Source organism: Ruditapes philippinarum, unplaced genomic scaffold (assembly GCF_026571515.1).
Source record: "Ruditapes philippinarum isolate M1 unplaced genomic scaffold, ASM2657151v2 ctg7545_1_1_1_1, whole genome shotgun sequence".
In the NCBI taxonomy this organism is placed as follows: Eukaryota; Metazoa; Mollusca; class Bivalvia; order Venerida; family Veneridae; genus Ruditapes; species Ruditapes philippinarum.
Window position 1 is genome coordinate 1 of NW_026863251.1, and position 22,486 is coordinate 22,486.

Here is a 22,486-nt window from a genome sequence, read left to right on the forward strand (position 1 = left end):
AAAGAGAAAAAAAGGCCTCTTCCGCATTGAATTTTCCTTCAAATAATGCAGTTTTCCCAAAAATCTGTACTTAAACCAGCTTTTTTTATTTATTAATATCAGCGATATTTTTTCCCAAAGTCAAGAGGTTAAGGCCTCTTCTCAAATAAGTGAGAAAAATCACTGCCTAAAAAACGTATGTTTGGGGTTGGTGTTTGGTTTTACGTTGCACCAACACTGTAAAGGTCATATATGCATATGGCTACTTTCCAGCTTTAATACTGGTCGAAGAAGAAGACCCCTGGCGCCCCTCCGTGCATTAGAATGTTTATACTAATTTATTTTAGTTCGATTGTGTTGAAAGCTATACGCTAGTTGAAACAGTCTTGAATCCGTTCCTGGATCCAAACAATACTAAGTAATGAGTGTAAAGAAGTAATGAGTGTAAAGTTTCTTGCTCAAGAAAACAACGGCTTGCCCCAGACGGGGTTTGAACCCACGCGGCCAGCTATCCTTAGAATATAAGTCAGACGCGTTAACCACTCGGCCACGCCCCACCACTCATCGCATTATTTCAGGCACGGAAGGGCACCTGAGAAGAACAACCGACTGTACGAAAGCTTCCTTTGCTTCCTTTAGGGAAATTTTAGAGCACATTCATCACCTAGAAACAAGATCATCAGATGCCTGCGTATCACATGCCTTTTCACCTGTGGTGTGATTTGTTCTATATACAAATTTTCGTTACATAACTAGTACCCGTTTCCGGAGCGTTCCCTTGACCTACCCATTGGTCCGATTTCGTCGAAATAAGCCAGTGGAATAGCTTGGAATGTCCCAATAACGCCACCGGCATAAGTCTGTCATTCGTTCTTTCCGTATTATTATAAACTCTACTCTTCGAATTTTCGTAAAGAAGCACGATTTCCTGGCGTTTCTCTTGGACAAATCCATTGCTTGGTGGTTCCCTTTTACGATAAAAAAATGGCACAATGTAGCTCGTCCACGAAAACATTTACAACATGGTTACATGTATTATACCGTTAGTCGTCGAGCTCTGTAGTGCATACTGAAATATTTAATGGTCTGCTTCATCTGAAAATTACACGCAGCAAAAGCTTAACGGAAATATATGGCAAACGAGCGCGACGAAGAAACTTCACCGCCAGATGCTCTTAAACAAGAAAAAACCCGTTCACTGAGCTTACCACGACAAGTGGATCTCGGACATGAAAAATGACCGCCGGATTCCCGCGTTTTATGGGCATTTAGCATATGCGGCACTAATCTTTTCTTTCAAACTGAAATTTTCATAAAAATCACCTGTCTTGACCTATCTCATGGTCCGATTTCGTAGAAAATTAGTCAATGAAAGGGTCCCTTTTACGATATTATAAGGTTACTGACGCTAATTTGCGATTGGCCTTAAGATGACCGCGTGGTATGGTTGGTTAACGTCCGGCGAGTTGTTCTTTCCGAATTATTTTTTCAACAAATATTTTCCGAAGCAACCCTGGTCTTGAATTGTTCGATGTTCCATTTGCTTATTAGACAGTGCAATTGCTTCTAAGCGTCCCTTTTATGACAATATCTTGCACATGGAATTCGTCTAAGAAACATGGCCGCCAGATGGCCGCATATCATTTGTAGGCCGTATTGTCTACGCCTTTATTATTTCTGTATTTTAAGCTCCATATACATATAAGCACCATTTTCCAAGAGACTGCCAGCTCATGATGGATTCCAATCAATTACTGAACTTTTTGTTGACACATTTTATGTTCCAGACGAAATCGCAGCGCGTGCTAAAACGCATGTACAATGCGGGCATCTTGCAACCCCGTTTGCGGTCAGTAGCTGTATATTGCATCCTTCAATTTAACGAATGGGTCAATTTGAAACGAAATCGGACCAATAGTAAGCTCATTGTGGGTTCTGGATAATATTGTTTTATAATAGCTTGTATTTTTAAGCATTAAGAGTAGGCATGCGGGCATCAGACGGCTATGATCATGTGCTATATATTCTGGTATAATATAAGAGCTGCACGCCTCCATTTGAGCCAAAATATTTCAAGAAAATCAAGCGTGAGAAAAATGTTCTATGATTTTAAGAAAAGTAAAACAGATCCAAGATTCAAATAATAATTTATATATTTCATGAGATGTACGTCTGATTTTGCAATTTTTATCACCATTTTTACTGCGTGACTACACAGTAAGGGCTATTTTTGCATATTTTGACCTTTCTTTTTGGTAATTTACGTGGATTGTATAAGTGTGGTTTGCTATGTGTAAATTACTTTTTTGTAAACTTAATTCACAATGTTTTACTTTCAAATACATTTGACAATTACAGCTTATGAAATGATCTATTTAATGGAACTGAAAACGATAATTTTACTAGTACAATATAAATAAAATAGAAATCACTCCTTGTAGAACACCTTTTTTGTTAGTTATTGATATTTACACACTCCTTTATTGCAGTCTGGTGTTGGAATTTATAGCGCTGACGGATCGTCATTTGCACTGAAGTTCAATAAGGGCAAAGTTTTCACATGCGTAAGTCAAAAACTTTTCACTTATTCATTGACGTAACTCTTAAATACATGTATACGAATATTGACAGCTGACCCTATGTGGCAAAGGTGTCTTCTCTTAGCCAATAGTAAACATGGGTAAGAACCCTTTCTTAAATATATAAGAACGAATAGGGAGATAAGGCAAATTGATTCTTTACTCGGTAAGAGTTCACTGAAGCACCAGTACTGGTTACTTCCCAATCTCAACACAGTAACCTCCCTTTATTTTTCTGCATTTGTTACTGTAGCTGATCAAGGGAAGTAAACCGCTTCGAGGATGGTTCTAATGAGCTCTAAAGCTGTCATTTCATTTGAGTCTTTATTGGCTTAATTGGCTCAGTATATTAATCAAAGCACTTTGGGTCTCAGAATGTCAGAAAGGTGAATGGTTGTGAGATTATTAACCAATTTGTTTTTGTATGGTGCCACCAATTTTTTTTCCAGCATTTTAGTTGTAGTAAATTCGCTATAAGACTTATTGCAACACTGATATTTCATCCAATGTTTTTTGACTTAAACAAATTTAAAAAAAAAAGGAGTTGCCTTAACTCCAGACCTCTCGCTTCCTAAGCCAGCGCGCAAACCCCTCGGCCACAGTGAATTTTATATGTTATCAGTCTGAAGAAAACCATATTATTTCTAAATTATAGGGTTTGTAACCGACGCTAACTGTTGTTTAACACAGATGTAAATAATCATTGGAGCTTACTATAAGCATGAATAATCTATAAAGAATAAAACAATACTAGAAATCTTCGACCATTCGGGAATTTATTTTGGCTTTGAAAATTAATGCGCATGTCATTTGACCATCTTTACGCAGTGATCTCCCTTGAATTTTCGGCGTTAGTGTACATATAAAGGGAAGTAACCGCTTCAAAAATGCGGACTACTTTCGGCAATTGCAATTAACAGCATTAGAGTCTGAAATTTCGCTACAATTATTTGTTTGGTCTGACCACGGATTTATATTACATAAATCCGTGGTCTGACGACCCAAACAAATAAAAAACGGTTATAAGCACAACCGTTATTATATCTATAATACAGCACTATAATGTGACGGTAAAAACGGTACTATATATAAACGACATGGTTATCCAATTTAATCAATTTAACTTTGATGCAATTGCAACAACAACAAACTTTAACAAAAACATCAAAAATGTCTGTAGTTTTTGCCACCTAACCCTCATTTTATTTGTTGTTTTTTCCGTTACAGAAAGGAATATTTCACAAAAATAAATACGTGTACAGGATTTATCCCCATAATGTTAACGTGACGTCACATAGAATTTACAGAGCTCTCTATGACGACGAAAACTTAATAATACCCGAAACCCATGCAGGTATGTTAATACATGAATTATTAAGTCGTATTTGAGTTCAGTCTTTCTTTGTTCTATATGTAATTCTCTTATCTTTGTTCTTATTTATTTATTTATTTATTTACTTATAATATTTGTGTTGGTTTTAACTTTGGAGGAGGGGCGAGTAGAGTAGTGGTGAGGGGAGGAATATGAATGACTGTTGTGACATTATTTAAATACCTGATTTCTCATTTTTTCCCCATTATGCCTCAGAAACAAATAATTTTTACTTATTAAGAAAGGGTAACATGAATTTTATAAGGTTTTATGATGCTTGTTACCTGAAGAAAGTGGCGATCAATGTGAAATAATGTGTCATAAAAGTGGCAAAATGTAAACAAAGTAGTATTTTGACGTCCATACAAAATACTTATTCACTGTAACTGTACCTTTCACCAAAAAGGCAACATATGGAGAAGTCAGTTTTAGTTTTTAGTAACTTTTTTGATACTATAAAAGTATAACAAAATTAGAAAGCTTTTGAAAAATAAAAACAAAGCATTTCTGAGGCATAATGCGTCTTTAAACTTCCTTAAACTTTATCTTTATATTTCTAAAAGACATTCAGAACTGACATTTTGTGACTTTTGTAATAACTTATTTAAACGATCTGTATTGTATTTTGTCATTGATTCACAAAACATAAAACAACATAATTGTACATAGTAGTTTAATCACTTTCATTGTTTGTCAATGTACTTTTTGCAGAATTCGAAATTTTACAACATATGGCGAACATAACATCTCGAAAGAAGCGTCAAGCGCAGCTGTATGAAATAGAATTGTTAATAGTTGTGGACTACGCCCTTTTTACACAGTAAGTCGCCTAAACATGTGTTTTTACACTTAGTGCTTTTTTCTTTTTTCCCCCAATTTTTTCGGTCGAAGGCTCTTTGTTTTCACCTTAACTTCCGGTTAGTAGACGGGTTATTCGCCATCTGTTTACCGTTATCAACCGGATAGATAATTCATGTGGTTTGTCATTACTAAGCAATGGTCATATTTCTATATTACCAGAGCAATTGGACGTAAGCTCGTAATGGTTAACCTAGGTTTACCACGGCCGATATCTTTTAATCTTACAGTTTCTTGACACGATAATTTTAATAAAAAGGAACTTCGCCGACTTTTTGACGTAAGGTTAAAGAGTTATTATCGGGGGCGCAAAACGAGGTTTAATGAATGTATAAAACGAAGCACCCCCGCCGTATTACAATTAAATCTCGACTTTTCGCCCGTTTCCCCGCTAATAAGCGTGTTTTCGCTCCGCGCCCCCGCCATTTTAACTTGTTAATTGACGACTTTTAGGTTTGCGGGGTCGCGGGGCGAAAACACGAATTGCACAAATCAGCCACCATTGAAATATGTTTTATATGAAGACTTTTGACAGGTTATTTGCCCTATTGATAAATGATGTTTTTTTTTTCTAATATAATTATCAACACCTAGCGGTTCCAGTCATAGACAGCGGGGCCGTATGCTTTGAACTGTTTGTTACAGGGCCATATATCAATAACCTGTCGAAATTCATCATAGCTAAAAAAATTATTCATAAAACAACCGTGAGAATAATAAGTAATGTTTTTTGTATAGGGCAGCTGCCACTATTGGAATTAAAGAGACTGACGTCATTGCAAGGACGTCAGAGGTGGTCGAGGACATTATACATCAATTTGCAATCATTGTTAACAGCATAGACGCACGGTTTCGAGGGATCCGAGGAGCCAATTATGTAATAAATGTACTAATTGCCGGCATATATATAGCGCTCGTAAGTTTTAACTATTACAATGAAATTTGATATACATGTATATTGTAATGCTGAGAGAGACACAACCTGTATTATATAAATGTTTGTAAATTTTAAGATCATAAAGATCTTACCCCGTTTTTTTGTTGTTTCTTTTTTCGGATAAATTAATTTTATTTGCAAAGTCACCCAACAATTAACAGCGTTGCAACGCACGCTGTTCACTCAAATCAGACTAAAAATCGATAATCAATTCAATTTTGAGTGTATTTCTTAGTTATACTTTACATATTTTTATTTCATCTTTTTAAGAATTACAAACTTAATGTTGTCTCAGGGGAACTCCTTTAATATTGTTGCATGTATCAACACCTCCTATGAGATGGTTGCGATCGCAACTTTTCGGTCTTCTCCGGGCAATTCCGACATAAGAAGTAGTAGCCTGGCCGAGTGGTAAAGGTCGTTGGCTTAAAAACTCGAACTTTGGATTCAGTCATGTGAGGAAACTATCCAGCCAGCTTACGGATCTTCGTTGGTTCTATTCAAGTACCCGCTCGTGCCTGAAATAATGCACGTAGGGACACCTATAATCTTTGGACTTCCACAACAAAAAAAGCTGGAAAGTCGTCAAAATTCTTCTACTAAGTTGATGCGCTGTAAAACTCAACCAAAAAGAAAGTACGCCTCGGATCTATATGTTAAAGATCATTTGTTAAAAATATGAAATTATTGCCTTGTTCATAGAATCAGAGTTCTTCACCCTGGTCCGAATCGGTCACGGAATCATCTGATCCACGTGCGGTCGTGAGTGAAAAGGCAGTTAAACTATTTTCTAACTGGGTAAAAGTTCATCAACATAATTTGCCAGAATTTGACCACGCTATGGCGTTCACGGCGTATAACCTGCGAAAGGAAGGTAATTATAAGAGAATCGGTGAGAAAAATGTCTTGTCAATAATTCTTCTTTACTTCGTTTTAGCATATTTTAGCAAAATAAAAGAAATATATAAAAAAATATATAAAATAGAAGAAGAAAATACACCTAAAGTAATGTACAATTAGGTGAACTATATTTTGATAAATTACATGACTTGGAGCTTGTATGTGTAGTAATACAGACATGGCTGTGTAAGGCCACATGTGTCACAAATCACATTCGTCACAATTGTGAAGAATGAGATCACATTCGTCACAAATTTTGTGATGCATGTGATCCAATGTTTTAGACAATCACATTCGTCACGAGTTTAAAATCACAAATGTCACAAATTTGAGATAAATATTGTTTTCTTCAATGCTTTTCACTGAGTCACAAACGTCACAAATTTTTAGGACTGAAATCAATTATTGGAACTAAAACTACAGACATTTTTATCCCCTCCCCCGCTGATGAAATCGGGAGTGATGGGACTGTTTTAGCGTGTTCGTCCGCCTGTCAGTCCAGATTTAGTTTCCGCACTATCCGGCCATTGATTAGTTTTATACACTGTATATGGAATCATTTCGGTTTCCAACGCTATTTTTTCAAGCAACTTCTGGATGGATATCGATGCTGCAACTTTGTAGGAACCTTCATTCACAAACCAGTTGCACATATAACCAGCATATCTCCATTTCTTTTTAAAAACAGACTTATTGCCCCTTGTTGTTGTTGTTATTTATAAAACACTGTATATAGAACTATTGCTTTTCTGCGCTCTAGGAATTTCAACGAATTTAGTTTAATATAAAGAGGAGATGCGCATCTCGAAAAATCTCGACGGGACACTAAAGGATTTGGTCCGACTTGAGGGTACGGTCGCTTATATGGGCTTTCCGGCGGCGACTTTAGATAAACAATAAACAAACAAACAAGATGTGCATATCATCATCATCAATCATCAGTATTTCCCGTTTGGCCGTTTAATACAGAGTTATGATCCATAATTTATTATCATTTATTGTTCATAGAAAAGCATTAATTCAACCCTATTCTTCAACAAATCTGCTGAAATTTAAACAAAACTATGTGGGTACATCTAATACCAAGCGGAGATGTGTATATTGACGGAAACTTACCCGAAGTTAAGACCCCCTGGTTGCTTAATATTCAGTCAGATAAACTTAAGTATTTCATGTCTTCAAATGTTAAATATATCTAATTTTAATTGTGTGGGAAACCTTCAATACAAAAAGGGCATGTGCATTATCGCCGTGACCTTGAGTGATATGGGCCTGATAATTTATGCTTTAACCGACTATTTCCCCCGGAGTCTTTATTCGAAATGTATCTGCAATTGTTTAATTTTCAAATCAGTATATGATGCTGTCGGCGGTAAACATTAATTCAGCGAATTTGCTTGCAAGATATTTGAATGACCTCGTGTAAATTATAGTCTTCGCAAGACCAATCATATTCTACAAGAAATGTTAAGTTTTCTTTAAGTTTATTTAAATTCAACTTCCTTATGATTCTCATTTAACCCTTTCCTTTATAGATATTACTGGTAAAATAACTTATGAACCGCGCCATATTGAACCCTAGATGAGCCGTCAGTACTAAAGAACTCTGATATAATATAGGAATAACGCATGTTTCTTTTTTCGTGTTAAAATATCTGTAGAAACCCAAGGGATTAAGTTGGTACGCGACCCAACGTATCCCGAGGGTTTCAGCAGTTGTTATGAACACGGAACAATCATTCGTTAAACGCTATTCTAGCATAAAGCATGCATAAATCTAAACACAATCCATACACAATCAAGCAACATCACTGATTTTCTCGGATTGCACGGGAACGTCAGCGTTGTATGTGACCGTGACGTCATTTCCGTTTTAGTTAAGCAGCGTCCGGGCCACAATGTATTGACGCTGTGCCACGGAAAACGTATATCAAAAAGGTGTTTTAACAGCGCATGAGCGCTAGAATCTCCTTTGTTAAAAGACTTTTTGGTCCTGTTAAAACACCCCGAAATCATGGTTATTAACGGCAGTTTTATGCTAGAATATAAAGTAATGAATAACAAACAACATGGATTCCAAGAAGACTAAAAGCAAACTCACATTGCACAATACTAGCCGCAATTATAATACTGCTAATAAAGTTCACGAAATTTTCATTGGTTTAGAGGCGGGATATATATTTATAGGTTATTACAGAGGTCTGAATGTGCTTTAAATTCGATTTGGCCCACTAAAAGAGCCCGAGGCTAATACCGATCTTGTAGACCCATATCGCATTAAGGCACACCAGACCTGTTCTATAACCTTTTTAATTGCATGTGCTCATTTAATGTTTTGGTTTTCAATTATAGAATTAAAAAAATCGTTTGAAAACATTGTTCAGCGACAATGTATTAATTTAATTTTAAAAAGCGAGGGACTTTTGACGTCGTCTAATGACGTTGACGTCATTTCCCTCACAAACATTTGTTTTTTAATATATTTTGGCGTTATTTAACTGTTTGGAGATTGTTTTTCAAGTGTTTCTTCAATTTTGCTTTTTATCAAGATATATTTCAGTTAAACGTATTTTTTCTTATAAAATTGTCAATCTTTCCGCGTTTTTTAGCAACCCGAAGTGGGAAAATCGATATCGGCCCAACCGGAAGTCGGGACCGATATCGATATTTGGCGCATCACGTCACCTGACCACAGTCATATTACATGGACAAAACTCATATTACGTTTAAATTCACATTTTTTTTCTATTTATAGTGTTTGCCGTTGCGTATTTATAGGTTATTACACAGGTCTAGTGTGTCTGAATGCAATATTGGCCAAGAAGAGGTATTGGCCCGAGGGCTTTAGCGGTCCGTATGCCAATATAGAGGATATTACATGAAGTGTCTTTTCATATTGAAATTTATTAAACGAGTTGGATAAAAATAATAAAATGCTCGGCAGAACCTCGCAATTTATTATTTTATCAAACTCGTTTAATAAATTCAATATGAAAAGACACTCATGTAATATCCTATATTTATTTGATGCTAACTAATGAAATACTGTTCTATCAATGAAATATATTCATATTATATCAGTCACAGTGTGGTGATATAGATTTGGGTGATATAAGCCACGCCCACTCTGCGTACGTATTTATAAGTCTGGATTCCCTAAACATGCATTAAAAATAACTGTTTAATTTCATTCTAAATGACATATTCTCGATTCAAATGTCCGTAATTTTGTAAGATTGTTGACAATGAGACCGCAAAAAGAAATATAAATAAATAAGGATTATTTTGCTTGCAGCGTTAACGTTTGCCGTCATATTGTTTACGCGCGCGTAGTCTCCGCGCTTCAGTAGTAAACGGTCTAAAAGCACTTTTCAAAAGGCACATAAAATAAAAAGAAAATGTGTTTGCTTTTCGTGAATATGAACTATATCTCACATCGAAGTGAGAAAATGTTCATATTTTCACTCGCGCTACGCGCTCGTGATACATATTTCATTTTTTTTCTCACTTCTCAGTGAAAATATATTTCATATTCACTCAAAACAAACAAAATATCCTCTATAAAATTCACTAAACACCGTCGTTTGAAACTATCTAATCATAAAAGGCGAAAAAAGCTAAGACGCGTCGAAACGATAAAGCGGCCCCCCCACAAAGACACGATCTGTTTAAACGAATTAACTATATTATTATTACTAGTGGAATAGATATGGAAAGTTCCATAGAGCGTCTGCAAGCAATTGGCACAGACTTGCAAAAATCGTCTCAGGAAAGAAGGTTCCTAGATGTCAAAATGTCATACTCTTAATTGAACCAAGATTCCTGAAAGTCTGCGGAAGTCAAAAGTCTGTCAGACCAAAAAAGGTTCATTGATGTCAAAAGGTCCTAATCTCTAATTAGATATCCTGAAAGTCAACGGGGGTCTCAGCTACTTCCCAAACAATCATATATGGTCTCATTGGTGTAAATATGGTCATAATTTGTACTGAAACTAAGATTAAGTCTGTGAGATTCCTTTAGACTGTCGCTGTATGGTGGGAAGAAATTTGAGGGTTCACAGAGGTAAAAGATCACTTCCAGTTGAAGTCTGATACTATGCCGTGCATTGTCACCAAAATTTTTTGAAGGTTTCGAGAACGTAAGACGACTTTGATAGCAATACCATTACGACAATGCGACAGTTCTATGAAGACAATACAATGCCGACGATACGATATTGCAACAAGTTAGTACGATGGCGATAATGCAATGGTGGTGAAAAGATATTGGTATCGTGATGTCGACATCACAATATCGATTTATTGCATTGTCGCCCTTGTACTATCGCACTGATATAACCACGATTGTCCTTATGATATTCCGTGTATCACATATTGAAAAATAAACTTGTGACATTTGTGATTCGCCTGTTTAAAAATTCTCAATTTTGCTTGTGACGTTTGTGATTGGCATTTTTACCCGATTTTGGTCAATCACATTCGTCACAAAAGTCATTTGTGACGAATGTGATCACATTCGTCACAAATTCATAAAAACTTGTGACGAATGTGATTTGTGACACATGTGGCCTAACATGGCTGCACGTGATTCAAACAGTTTGAAATAATGTCAAATTTCTATTTGAATTTTTAAATCCTCACATAGTAAGAGAACTTTAAAAAGATTATGAAATATTTTCGTTTATATTTAAATACTGATAATGAACTTAAGTTTGTGTCATTACGCTCATTGACATCATATCATGGCGTCCTACAATATGTTGCTGGGGTGGTACACTTTATATATCGTTCAATTGTTGTCAAACCGCGAGAATTTTTTCCAAAATTAATTTTGGATCGAATCGACTAATGGTTAAATGTCTACAGGTTTTGAAAAGTAGTGTGGTGGAAGTTTGATATGCCTTTTTAAATAGGATTCTGAGGAACACACGTATTGCCTTAAAATATTCATTACATGATAAAGGTGTTGTCAAGTGACAAAAATGTTGTTTTTTTTTAATCGAATTATTGTCCAATGGTAGGATACTACGTCACCGCGCACCTGCAAAATGCTCCCATTCGGACTGTTTTTTTTTTTTTTGTCGACTCGAAGATAAAATATTTTTTTATTCTAATAAATTTTAATATGAAAAATTATGTTTGGCACCAATGATTGGCTTAAGTACTTGATATAAATTTAAAAAAACGTTTAAAGTTTTACTGTTTAGTTAAAGCCTGAAAAAGGGATAAATTTTGTTTGGAATTCCGAATGGGGTCATTCAGGAAAAACAACTTTATACCGTTTAATGGATTAAACTAGGCAGTAAAACATCAAACTTTTTTAATATTATAATAAGTACTATAGTCAATATTTGGTGCATTACATTTATTTATATTCTAAAGATTTCATAGAATAAAAACATACTTTACCTTTGAGTCGACGGGATATTTGCAGGTGCGCGATGACGTAGTATCCTACCATTGATGCCAAAATTAAGCATTTTTCTATTTCAGGTAATCACAAGACTTTAGGGTTAGGATACACACAGAGTATGTGTACAGACAGACGGTTTTCTATTGTAGAACACCACAGGGACATTGCCTATGTGAGCTACATCGCTACACACGAACTTGCACACAGGTATACACTTCCGTTTCCGCTTTTTCAGCTTCCGGTTGACCTACTTTTTCATAAACAGTATAAAAATAACCATCTCGTTTTGGGTTTAAAACAAAAACAGTTCCTTAGTCTTATAACAAACGACCAAGAAAACTTCATCTCTTAATTGAAATACATATATGTTCGTACAAATTTTGCAGAAAACGTGGTATTTTTGTTTGAAACACGAACAAAGATATTACGCGATTGTTTTTTTTTCTTCTTTGTAATAATGTATTTGAATATTTCATGTCAGTTTTTTTATCCAGCTAGCTTACGGAACGTCGGTGGTTCTACTCAGGTGCCCGTTCGTGCCTGAAATAATGCACGGAAGGGCACCTGAGGTCTTCCTCCACCAGTAAAGCTGGAACGTCGCGATATGACCTATAATGTGTCGATGTGACGCAAACCCCAAAACAAACAAACAAAAGTCAGTTTTTTGTCTATAAAATAATATGGATTCAGAGGAGAGTCGGTATCTCCTTTTTCATTAGTCTTTTTTTTATATAAAACGCAATGATGGGCAGGAACATGTGTCCATGTTTAAAACTGTAATGTATGAGTCTTTATTGAATGTAATTTTGTAATTTTATAATGGTAATGACAACAATACGACTACATGTAATTCTCAATTACCAATCTCCCACACAGTGATCTCCCTTTACAGGATTAGATCTCTGCCATCAACATTTTCGTCAAGATTTTTGACGATATGATTTTTTTCGATTTTGATATTTATTTTAAAAAGTAAACACGGCTTTGCTAATGTTTCAAGACCGTAAGCTAAATAGAAAATAGTTTCGGAAACATAAATATTATGAAAATATTTTTATTATCGCACCTTTTATTTCCAAAACAATGGCCGGTAATTCAAATAATTTATAATTTCGTTAGACTCTACATGTTTTTTCAATCATATCAACAGAAACGACACCACTGCTCAAGTTATAATGTCGCTGTTTATTACAGATAAAACAATTGTTCAACGATTTCTTTGGCGTATCCGCCATTTTGACACAATCATGTGATAAGTCCTTATTTCATGCTTTCCAGTGTTTTATTGTAATATATCAGATGATTATATTCTGATAAACCACTAGTGAAATTTATAAAATATAATTTTCACTGTAGCCGGACTATATCCAAATGCTGATGAAAAGAAAATCATAACTAAATGGATTAACAGGCAAAAATAAATGCCGTCATTCGTAAATTATGATTCTTTAGGAAAAGACAGTCGATGTTACCATACATCATATTAAAAATGTAACAAAATTAGAGAAATTTAACAGAACTATATTTCAAAATTGATGATATGACGTCATGATGTTATGACGTCACAAAGGAGAATGCGCGACGTTACGCGGCAAAATCAGTGGAAAATACTTAAAATCACTTAAAAAGCATGAAATAAAAAGAAAATTTATTTGTTTTACATATAAGATTGAAATATATTTCATTCGTGAACACCAGCTATTATATTTTCACTCGTGGCTACGCCACTCGTGAAAATATTGCATCTGGTGTACACTCAGTGAAATTATATTTCAATCTTACATGCAAAACAAACAAATATCCTCTATATCATCACGTGATTTGTAGCGTAACCGGTGCGCGAAGTTAGGGAAGTTACGTTAGTAGATTATATGTGAAATGACAGGAAATATTATAACGCTAAAACATGTTTCCTCTTATATGTGATTAGCAGAAGTATCGATAAGTCTACAAATTTTGATTTGAAAAAATAGAGGATATTTGTTTAGTTCAGTGTAAGATCGGAATATATTTCACCGAGTGAGCACCAAAAGGTATATTTCACGAGTGGCGCAGCCACGAGTGAAATATGAACTTTTGGTGTTCACAAGGTGAAATATATTTCTATCTTACACTAAACTAAACAAATTTTCTTTTTATTATATGCAAAGAAACGTTTTAAAAAGACATTAAACCTAATACTGAATGAAAAGCGCGCCAAATAATAATACAACGTGACGTCATTTACGACGTCACGTCATTAAGTTGGTACCCAGTTCTGTGCACGCTGGTATTTCACTGAAACAACGTAAGGGGCTTAAATTCAAAAACAGTGAAATTATCAAAGTGGTAATTTCACTGTTTCAAACAGTGAAATTACCAGTTTTTATATCACTGATATATTTCAATAAACCACCGAAAAGCATGTAATAAATTCTAGTATTCTTCATTGGCTAACTGAAATAATTTAGTAATTGGCGTCCGCGCCGAAGCGCGGCGCCCCTTTATGGAATGAAATCAGATTTTGTGAAAGGGCGACAGCAACTTCTCGAGCCTTTTAGTCGGTCATAATAAAAGCCGATCATTCCGATCTTTATGAGGGTGCTTAAAAATGAAATGTCGCGATATGTACAATGAATAGCGAACTGGAGGATTTCGCAATGCAAACATTTTCAAATGCAATAACCTTTTCCGTCTCTTCGGTTTTTTTATTTATCATTTTGTAGTACACAGTGGGTTATCATGGTATGTTAAAATAGAATGATGAGTTGATGACCTAAATATTCCGAAAATCTATTTATAGAGGGATGTACTCCTATCGGTAATTCCGGTCTCTCCCGGTCTATTTTGACCGGGATACTAGTGACCACACGTTTATTGTGCGGTCTTCCCCGGTTTTGGAGTAGATGTTTGATATCGTTACAGAACAGAACAAATATTTTACAGATAAATAAGCTTTTTTCCCAAAATGAATGTTTGTCACTTAGTTTGGTTACAATAATTAATAAACACAGATCAACTCTCAAATTTATTGATAATTATTATACATAAACATACAATTCGAAAAAAATCAACCACCAACAACAATAGCATGTTTCATTTTATCTATATGAGATAAAAACAATAAATATGTACAATAATTGTGAAAAAAGGTACATTTTATGGTTTTAATATGACACTATCAACTTTGAAACATTTTATTTAATTTGTTATTCGTGTTTAGTAAAGATGCCGAGGAATTATTCAAAGTTACAAATTAGATTTTATTAATTATTTAATTGATTGATAATTTAAAAAATGATAAAGAAAAATACAAATGTACATGTACATGGTTTAAGAATAAACAATATTATATATTGAAAGATTAACCATAATTTACTGACTTTTTCCAGTTAATTTTTGACTTATAATCGTCGGTCAATATGACAATTGAATTCTTAAAATTTATTTTACAATTTTAATAAAAAAAGAGTAGTAAACGTAAAAAACTCAGTATTAAAATAGCAAATAAAAACAAAAAAGAGAGGAAAACAATATTCATAAAATCTGTATTTTTGTTATTAAAATAGATATTACAATTATTGTATAATAAACAATAATGCTCAACATGACATGGTAATATAACCAGTGTCATATTTTTACTAAGTGTGAACAGATACCTTAAGAGGGGGTCTTCGCTAATAGCGATTACATAACAAGGGACAATTCCACAAGTGTGGTGTTGATCATGCGTTACACATATGGATTATAAATGAGTGTATACATGTATATCCGTTGCTGTTAATAATCATGATCATAAAGAAAGGACAAGTAATATTCTAATCTCTAGCATGCCAATCAAAGTTCATAATGAACAATGTCTTCCGTCCGTTCATTCTTGTAAAAACCAATTAACCATTGAAAAGTTTATAAGAATATCTTGACATCATATGTCTACTAGTTCATCGTCACTTTCTGCATTTCTTGCTTGGACGCCCTTTGATGCTTTGCATCAATGCTTTTCTGGTAATTCTACTGAAATGTTATTGCGATAAAAAAAGATGTGTTGACGTCATTAGTTTAGGTGCCAAACACGATGGTTATCCCGCCACAGTAATGTACGGTGATGTTGAGAAGACTTGTCAAGCAGACGAAGGCTATATTATGTGTCCGAAAGCGTCTCAAGATCCAGGTAGATCGGATGCAGAATATTTCTTTCTTTCTTCTTTTTTTCGTTTTTTTTCGTTGTTTTTTTTTACATTTTTTTTCATATAGTCTCACCGTTTTTTATATAGTTTTATCGACTCTATTAATGTCACATGGCGTCTTTTCAGTTTTGAGAAAAACTCCCCTTTCGTTCATTATCCATCATTTCAGGGGACAGGGTCGGGCACTTGAGTAGAACCACCGTCCTGCTATATTAGAGTTTAATTTTCTCTTAAGTTTTATCAATATTACACCAGTTCATTATTCTGTCAAGATTTTGCCTCATCCATATCAAGGTTTGCATGTCTATATAGGCTAGTAAACAAAGATCTATGTCAATATCACACCATTTGTATATGTTTTCCTTACTATGAAAGTGAAATATAAGATTAGTGTTTGTAGGCCTTAAAACTCATTTTAAACTTTTCTTTTTCAGAAGCTCATCAAAAAAGATGGCGGTTTTCGGATTGCAGTGTCTTATATTTTGACTTTTTCTTAGATTATCTAAACGAGAACAAAACTAACTGTTTGACACAGCGTTCTTCGTGGTACGGCGGACAAGATTCTGTGCTATTTATAGACACTGAGTCACGTGCTTATAGCCCGGATGAGCAATGTGAAAGGAGACATGGAGCTGGATCTGTCTTAGACAGGGTAAACTTTGAGCTTACATTTTATGATGGCAATCTTCGCCTGCGTTAGCCTACTATAATTGCGTTAGCTTACTTTAATTGCATTATTGACACTTAATTGCCGGAAAGTTACTAAAAAAATACAAAAAGTTATCCAAATTATTGACGTTATATTTTAATGCAGTTCAATATAGCTGCATAATTTTCTAATTTCAGAAAGAAATCAGTAAAAACACGAGCAGCATTTGTCATAGAATCCCGTGTACCAACCCAGATGGAAAAGACTCCCTCATATCGACGCTGCCACTCGAAGGCACAATTTGTGGACACAACAAAGTTTGCCATTATGGCCAATGTGTTGATGGTGACCAGAGAATGCGCAATACGAAAGAACCACAAGACGGTAATTTTTATTGTGATTTCCTAATATTTGTCTTTTTTGTTGATTAAAGTTGAGATTGTGACGTCGGATTATTGTTTTCATTTGATATACACATTAATGTAATTTATACTTTTTATAAATGCGCTATGTTATTAAAATATAGTGGTGCATGTAGTTAATGTATGGTGCGAGAGAACATACTTATACATGTATATTACATGTACTTACGAAAGACCGGTAGGGGTATTATACCGTCATGAAAATATATATATTTAGCTTTCCAACTTGTTGAAATTGTGAAATCATGAACTTAAGAAATTGAAAAAGCAAATTCATGAAATTTAAATCGTGAATTCGTGAGGTTGAAATCATGAATTTGTGTAGTTGCAATTGTGAATTCATGAGTCAAAATGTCACAACCAATATTCCGTATGTACTTAATAATATGATATTTTTGTTCCTTTCAGATGGCTGTATATTCGGCAATCATCCTGGTTTAATAGGAGAGACAGGTTTGACGTGCCAAGAGCTATTGGGGGCTCCTAAATTTGCCTATAAATGCTATACTTATGCGAAGGAATGCTGTGACACGTGTTCTTGGTACCGCAGAAGGCTAAGTGTCGTAGAACAAACATGTATGTATGGCGATAAGAAAGAGTCATGTTCACGAGCTGACTGCGATACAGATTTATGTTGCGAAACGTGCGCCATACATTCAGGAAAACTAAAAAGTAAGTATATTTTAGGCTCTATTCACGCTATGATCATATACTTAATCTACCTGGCGTTATGAAGACAGGAGGTAGGCATTTAGTTTCCAGTTCGATTGTGTTGAAACACTCTCGAATCCGTTTCTGACTTATTTAAATAGATATGAAATATTATTATTTAATTTCAGAACGGAAAAGCGTTTAATTTGAGAAATGATGTATAAAATAAATTATAATAACATAGTAGTGGGCCTTCTTGGGGATTCCGTATTTTTCTGCTATATAAATGAAAGATTTGAATTTTATCAGAATCTCTGTGTGTAGCTTCACAGGAATTATCAGAATATGATCTAATATATAAAGCCATAAATCTAGTAGATGTATCTTTATATAGTTTTATTTTGTACGATCATCTAAGTATGTAAAAACTGGTTTTAATGTAACAAGAAATTCAAGGCTTAGTGCTTGTGTTGAGTCAGAAACGAAAGCAAAATTATTTTCTCTTATTTATTTCACTCACATTTTCTTTTTTTCAGAATGTCCATTATTAAATGCTCCACTCCAAGGATTCGTGTCGTTTAACACAGATACAAACAGCTATGGAACAGTCGCCAAATTTTCTTGCCAGTCTGGTTACCACGTGACCGGAAATAGAACTGCTAAATGTTTACATGACGGTTTTTGGGATTCTACGGTCCCAACTTGCATAGAGGGATGTTTAGTGTCAGAATTACCACCACAGACATACATTGAAAATGGTCATAAAGAGGACGTTTTTAAAATTGGTTCACACGTAAAAATAATATGTCATAACGGGTTTGAGCTAGACGGTGACGACGTTCTGGAATGCAAAAACGATTCTTTTTGGAGCAGCGCTATACCAAAATGTATTTTAGGTATGTAAACACATTCCGGAAATAGTAAAAATTACTGAAACGAAAAAAAATAATTTCAAATCATTAGCAAACTGTCACTCTATAATTAGCTAATGTGCTTGAAATATTGGTTAGGACAGCATGATTGTGACAGTATTTCGTCTATACGTCGCATATAAAATGGCGTATGTCCAGTTCAAATTGAAAACACTGTAACTATGATTTGAGACAAGATCCTAAATAAAGTTCATATAGCAATTATGGAACATTACACAAAAATATTGAATTATTTAAAAACAAACGATTCTATTTAAGTTATTTTTGATAAATTTTGAAAGTTCATTCTTCAGTTGTATGTTATTTTTCAGGTATAAATATTATTTATTTAATTATTACGTATGTTTTCCTGAAGCTGTATTACGATATATTATTTTACTGGACAGTATGATCAAAATGTTTTTTTGTTGTTCTTTTTCTATATCAACAGCTTTCACATCACCGGAAGTGATATCTGTTCGTGAAAATTTACCGTCTGCTGCCATAGTACATCAGTTGACGACAGGAAATGTGTCGTCTGCGTACCGTTTGTTATTTTACTCTACTTCCGGTTTTAAGGTGACGAAAGATGGCGCTGTTCTTGTAGATGATGGCTACGAGATTGATTATGAAAATGTCAAGAAATATTATCTTATAGTAGAAGCCACAAGTTCTGTTGATAAAAGGTATAATATACATGTGTTTTGCAAATAGGGAATGCTCAAAATGAACATACATATAAAATTCAACTGAGCGTTTCTTCTTTTGTTTGGGTTTAAAGTTACACGTACACCGTGAATGTCATACGTCGTCTTCATAACTTTTAGTGGTGGAGGTGTATGCCCGAACGTGTATCAAACCGGGCATGTATCACATCTGAATTGAGCCATTCGTGAAATAGCTGGTAAGCTTTCATCACACGAAAATTTTTTGAGTCATTAGCGAAATTCAAACCACTAGACAATGTATGTCCCTTGGAATAGAGTATGCGCCCCTATGCGCCCTTTGTTGTAAATAATTATGCGAAAGCATAAAATCCGGAGTAATATCAAAACCTATGTTTCGCTACTATGCGAAACTTGTTGTTAGATTTAGAAATTTAGTATTTCAAAACAAGACATCATTTAGGAATAATGTCCACTTATTGCTCACTCACTCCATACAAAGTCAAGTCAGATACTCTATGCTTATGACGGCACAAAAGCAGCGTTGGCTGTCGAGTACGAACCCCGGACATGCCACCAGTCATTACCTTATATAGTTGGTTTTGAAGCACAAATTGATTATTATTTACCTCCATACAATTTCCACTAAGTTTTAGCCAAAGATATGAATTTTGAGCCAGAAGTAGGTCACTTAGTGGGCCAACTCCAATGAGCACTTCAGAAACAAAATCCTCAAAAGACTCGCCTTAGAGAGATTATTATTTGAATACTTCTCAAATCATGTTCATTAGTTAAACCGTCCGGTTACCTCAAAAATTAGATGTAGCGTAGGACTTTGATTTGGGCGTCCCGGGTTTGACACTCGGAAGGTGCAGACCACTTGTGTTGTGATTGATCATAAAATCTTTTCAATCGTCATTCACAGTGTACCATCTGCTCTGGCGTGTGCAGAAGTTATCAGTTTCTTGCGAAAGTGAAGGCAACTAGTACTGGTAAACTGCTGGACTGAGCATGCCCAGGATCGATGCGGTGACTGAAATGTGCTCTGGTGAATTCAAAGCTGCTTACTGCCGTGATCGTGGATGGTCAATTACCAACCCTACCATAATGAACTTAAGTATTTGAGCTCACATCCATTGTCTATATTTTCGATTTTTAGATTTAAAGTTCGACAGAGGCTCGAGATTATCGTGCAGGACGTGAACGAGTTCAAGCCCTCGTTTCCGTTACAAGAATATTGTATCTTTCTTGAAGAACCTTACACAAAGGGTAAATATATCATTATTTGTCTTCGGGTACGTTATGGTAAATTATCTAATAAGTGTGATATTTGTAACAGTAAGGCTATGGACAAGTCATAGATATTTTTAAAACTACATTTAGTAACAGTGTTTGAATAAAATATTCAACAATTTCTTGTACAGGAAAGAGAGAAGCATGATTGATATATGTCTTCCTTAAATCACACATACAGTTAATTGTTTGTTGTTGTTTTTGCTGTTGTTGTGTCGCACATTTAATAACTTGCTTCGCATCTGATTTTATCCGGAACTCGGCAAATGTTGGGTTTTCCGAGCTAATCCCACCCCCCGTACAAACAAAAATGTACCTTTAAAGCTTCACGATGCACTACCGTTCACTACCTACAATGGATTAGTCAACCTGTTGCGATTATTTTCGAAATCTAAACGTAAACGGTCATTTATACTTCCAGATTAGCTGCGAAACCCAAAATATTTTTAATTCCAGAGTAAGTCTTACTTTCAGCTCTACAATAGAATGAGTTTTTTTCTATTTTAGGAATGGTGGTATTCAAACATTCTGCAACAGACCGTGACGCTTCCGGTTCCAACATTTCTTACCACATTCGAAATGTAGAAACGGAAATAGCCGACATCTTCCGAATAGACACGGAAACAGGAATTATAGAAGTTGCGAACGCAGACCTGCTTGGTTTTTTAGACAGCAATATTTATACCTTGCAAATTGAAGCTGTGGATACCGGAAGTCCGCAACTGACTGGTACATGTGTTGTGCAAGTTCGAACTGGTCTCCACTGCCCGCAAAATGGTGCAAAAAGTTCTTTTGTTATAACTTCGGAAATATTTTTAACAATATTGTATATCTGTATTTATAACATTTTCGTATTTTATCTTCTTTTTAAACGTAGGTGATTAAAAATGCCTGTATTAAGCTTTCCTCAGGAAGAAATTATATATTTATAAACAAATATTTTTTAACCTATATATTTTTCTAAATACTTTGTCGTGAGATGTATTCGAACAGAATTTATTAGAATTTTTCATTTTACCATGCGCATGCTGTTGCTGATGAGAAATGAATGAATTTGTTATTCAAAGGTAGCATTTCAACAATTATCTCCGAATTTGCAATTAAAGTTATTAATGATAATTGTAATTTCCGGGTGTTTTTTCCTTGTTCTATTCGTTAAAACAAAATGTATATCAAAATTGATTTTTATTTGTTTGGGTCGTCAGACCAAACAAATAATGGTAGCGAAATTTCAGACCCTGATGCTGTTAATTGCAAATGCCGAAAGTAGTCCGCTTTTTTGAAGCGGTTACTTCCCTTTATATGTACACTAACGCCGAAAAATTCAGGGGAGATCACTGCGTAAAGATGGTCAAATGACAGGCGCATTAATTTTCAAGCAAAATAGTTCCCGAATGGTCGAAGATTTCTAATATTGTTTTATTCTTTATAGATATACATGCTTATAGTAAGCTCCATGATTATTTACATCTGTGTTAAACAACAGTTAGCGTCGAAATAATAAGGGTTACAAACCCTAATTTAGAATAATATGGTTTTCTTCAGGCCGTTAACATATAACTTCACCGTGGCCGAGGGGTTTGCGCGCTCGCTTAGGAAGCGAGAGGTCTGGAGTTCAAATCCCAGTTAAGGCAACTCATTTTTTTTTCAAATTGTTTAAGTCAAATAAACATTGAATTGAATATCAGTGTT

At 34.8% G+C, this 22,486-nt stretch overlaps 1 protein-coding gene across 1 annotated transcript; it reads left to right on the plus strand.

Annotated features, from left to right (window-relative positions):
• The first annotated feature begins 1,966 nt into the window (after positions 1–1,966).
• On the plus strand, positions 1,967–21,754 carry LOC132721593 (uncharacterized). Its single transcript, XM_060705914.1, has 15 exons — positions 1,967–2,008; positions 2,469–2,543; positions 3,786–3,912; positions 4,642–4,750; positions 5,527–5,704; positions 6,428–6,599; positions 12,118–12,244; positions 16,075–16,187; positions 16,638–16,855; positions 17,050–17,236; positions 17,683–17,946; positions 18,462–18,821; positions 19,288–19,522; positions 20,661–20,770; positions 21,302–21,754. The coding sequence occupies exons 1-15, from the start codon at positions 1,967–1,969 to the stop codon at positions 21,673–21,675; spliced, it is 2,691 nt and encodes an 896-aa protein (XP_060561897.1). The 3' UTR covers positions 21,676–21,754.
• Positions 21,755–22,486: the final 732 nt, after the last annotated feature.

Coding starts and splice junctions, on each gene's coding strand:
- LOC132721593 (XM_060705914.1), top strand. CDS start 1,967: ATGCGGGCATCAGACGGCTATGATCATGTGCTATATATTCTG. Junction 3,913..4,641: donor AATACCCGAAACCCATGCAG/GTATGTTAATAC, acceptor TACTTTTTGCAG/AATTCGAAATTTTACAACAT. Junction 16,188..16,637: donor GAAAGCGTCTCAAGATCCAG/GTAGATCGGATG, acceptor TTTCTTTTTCAG/AAGCTCATCAAAAAAGATGG.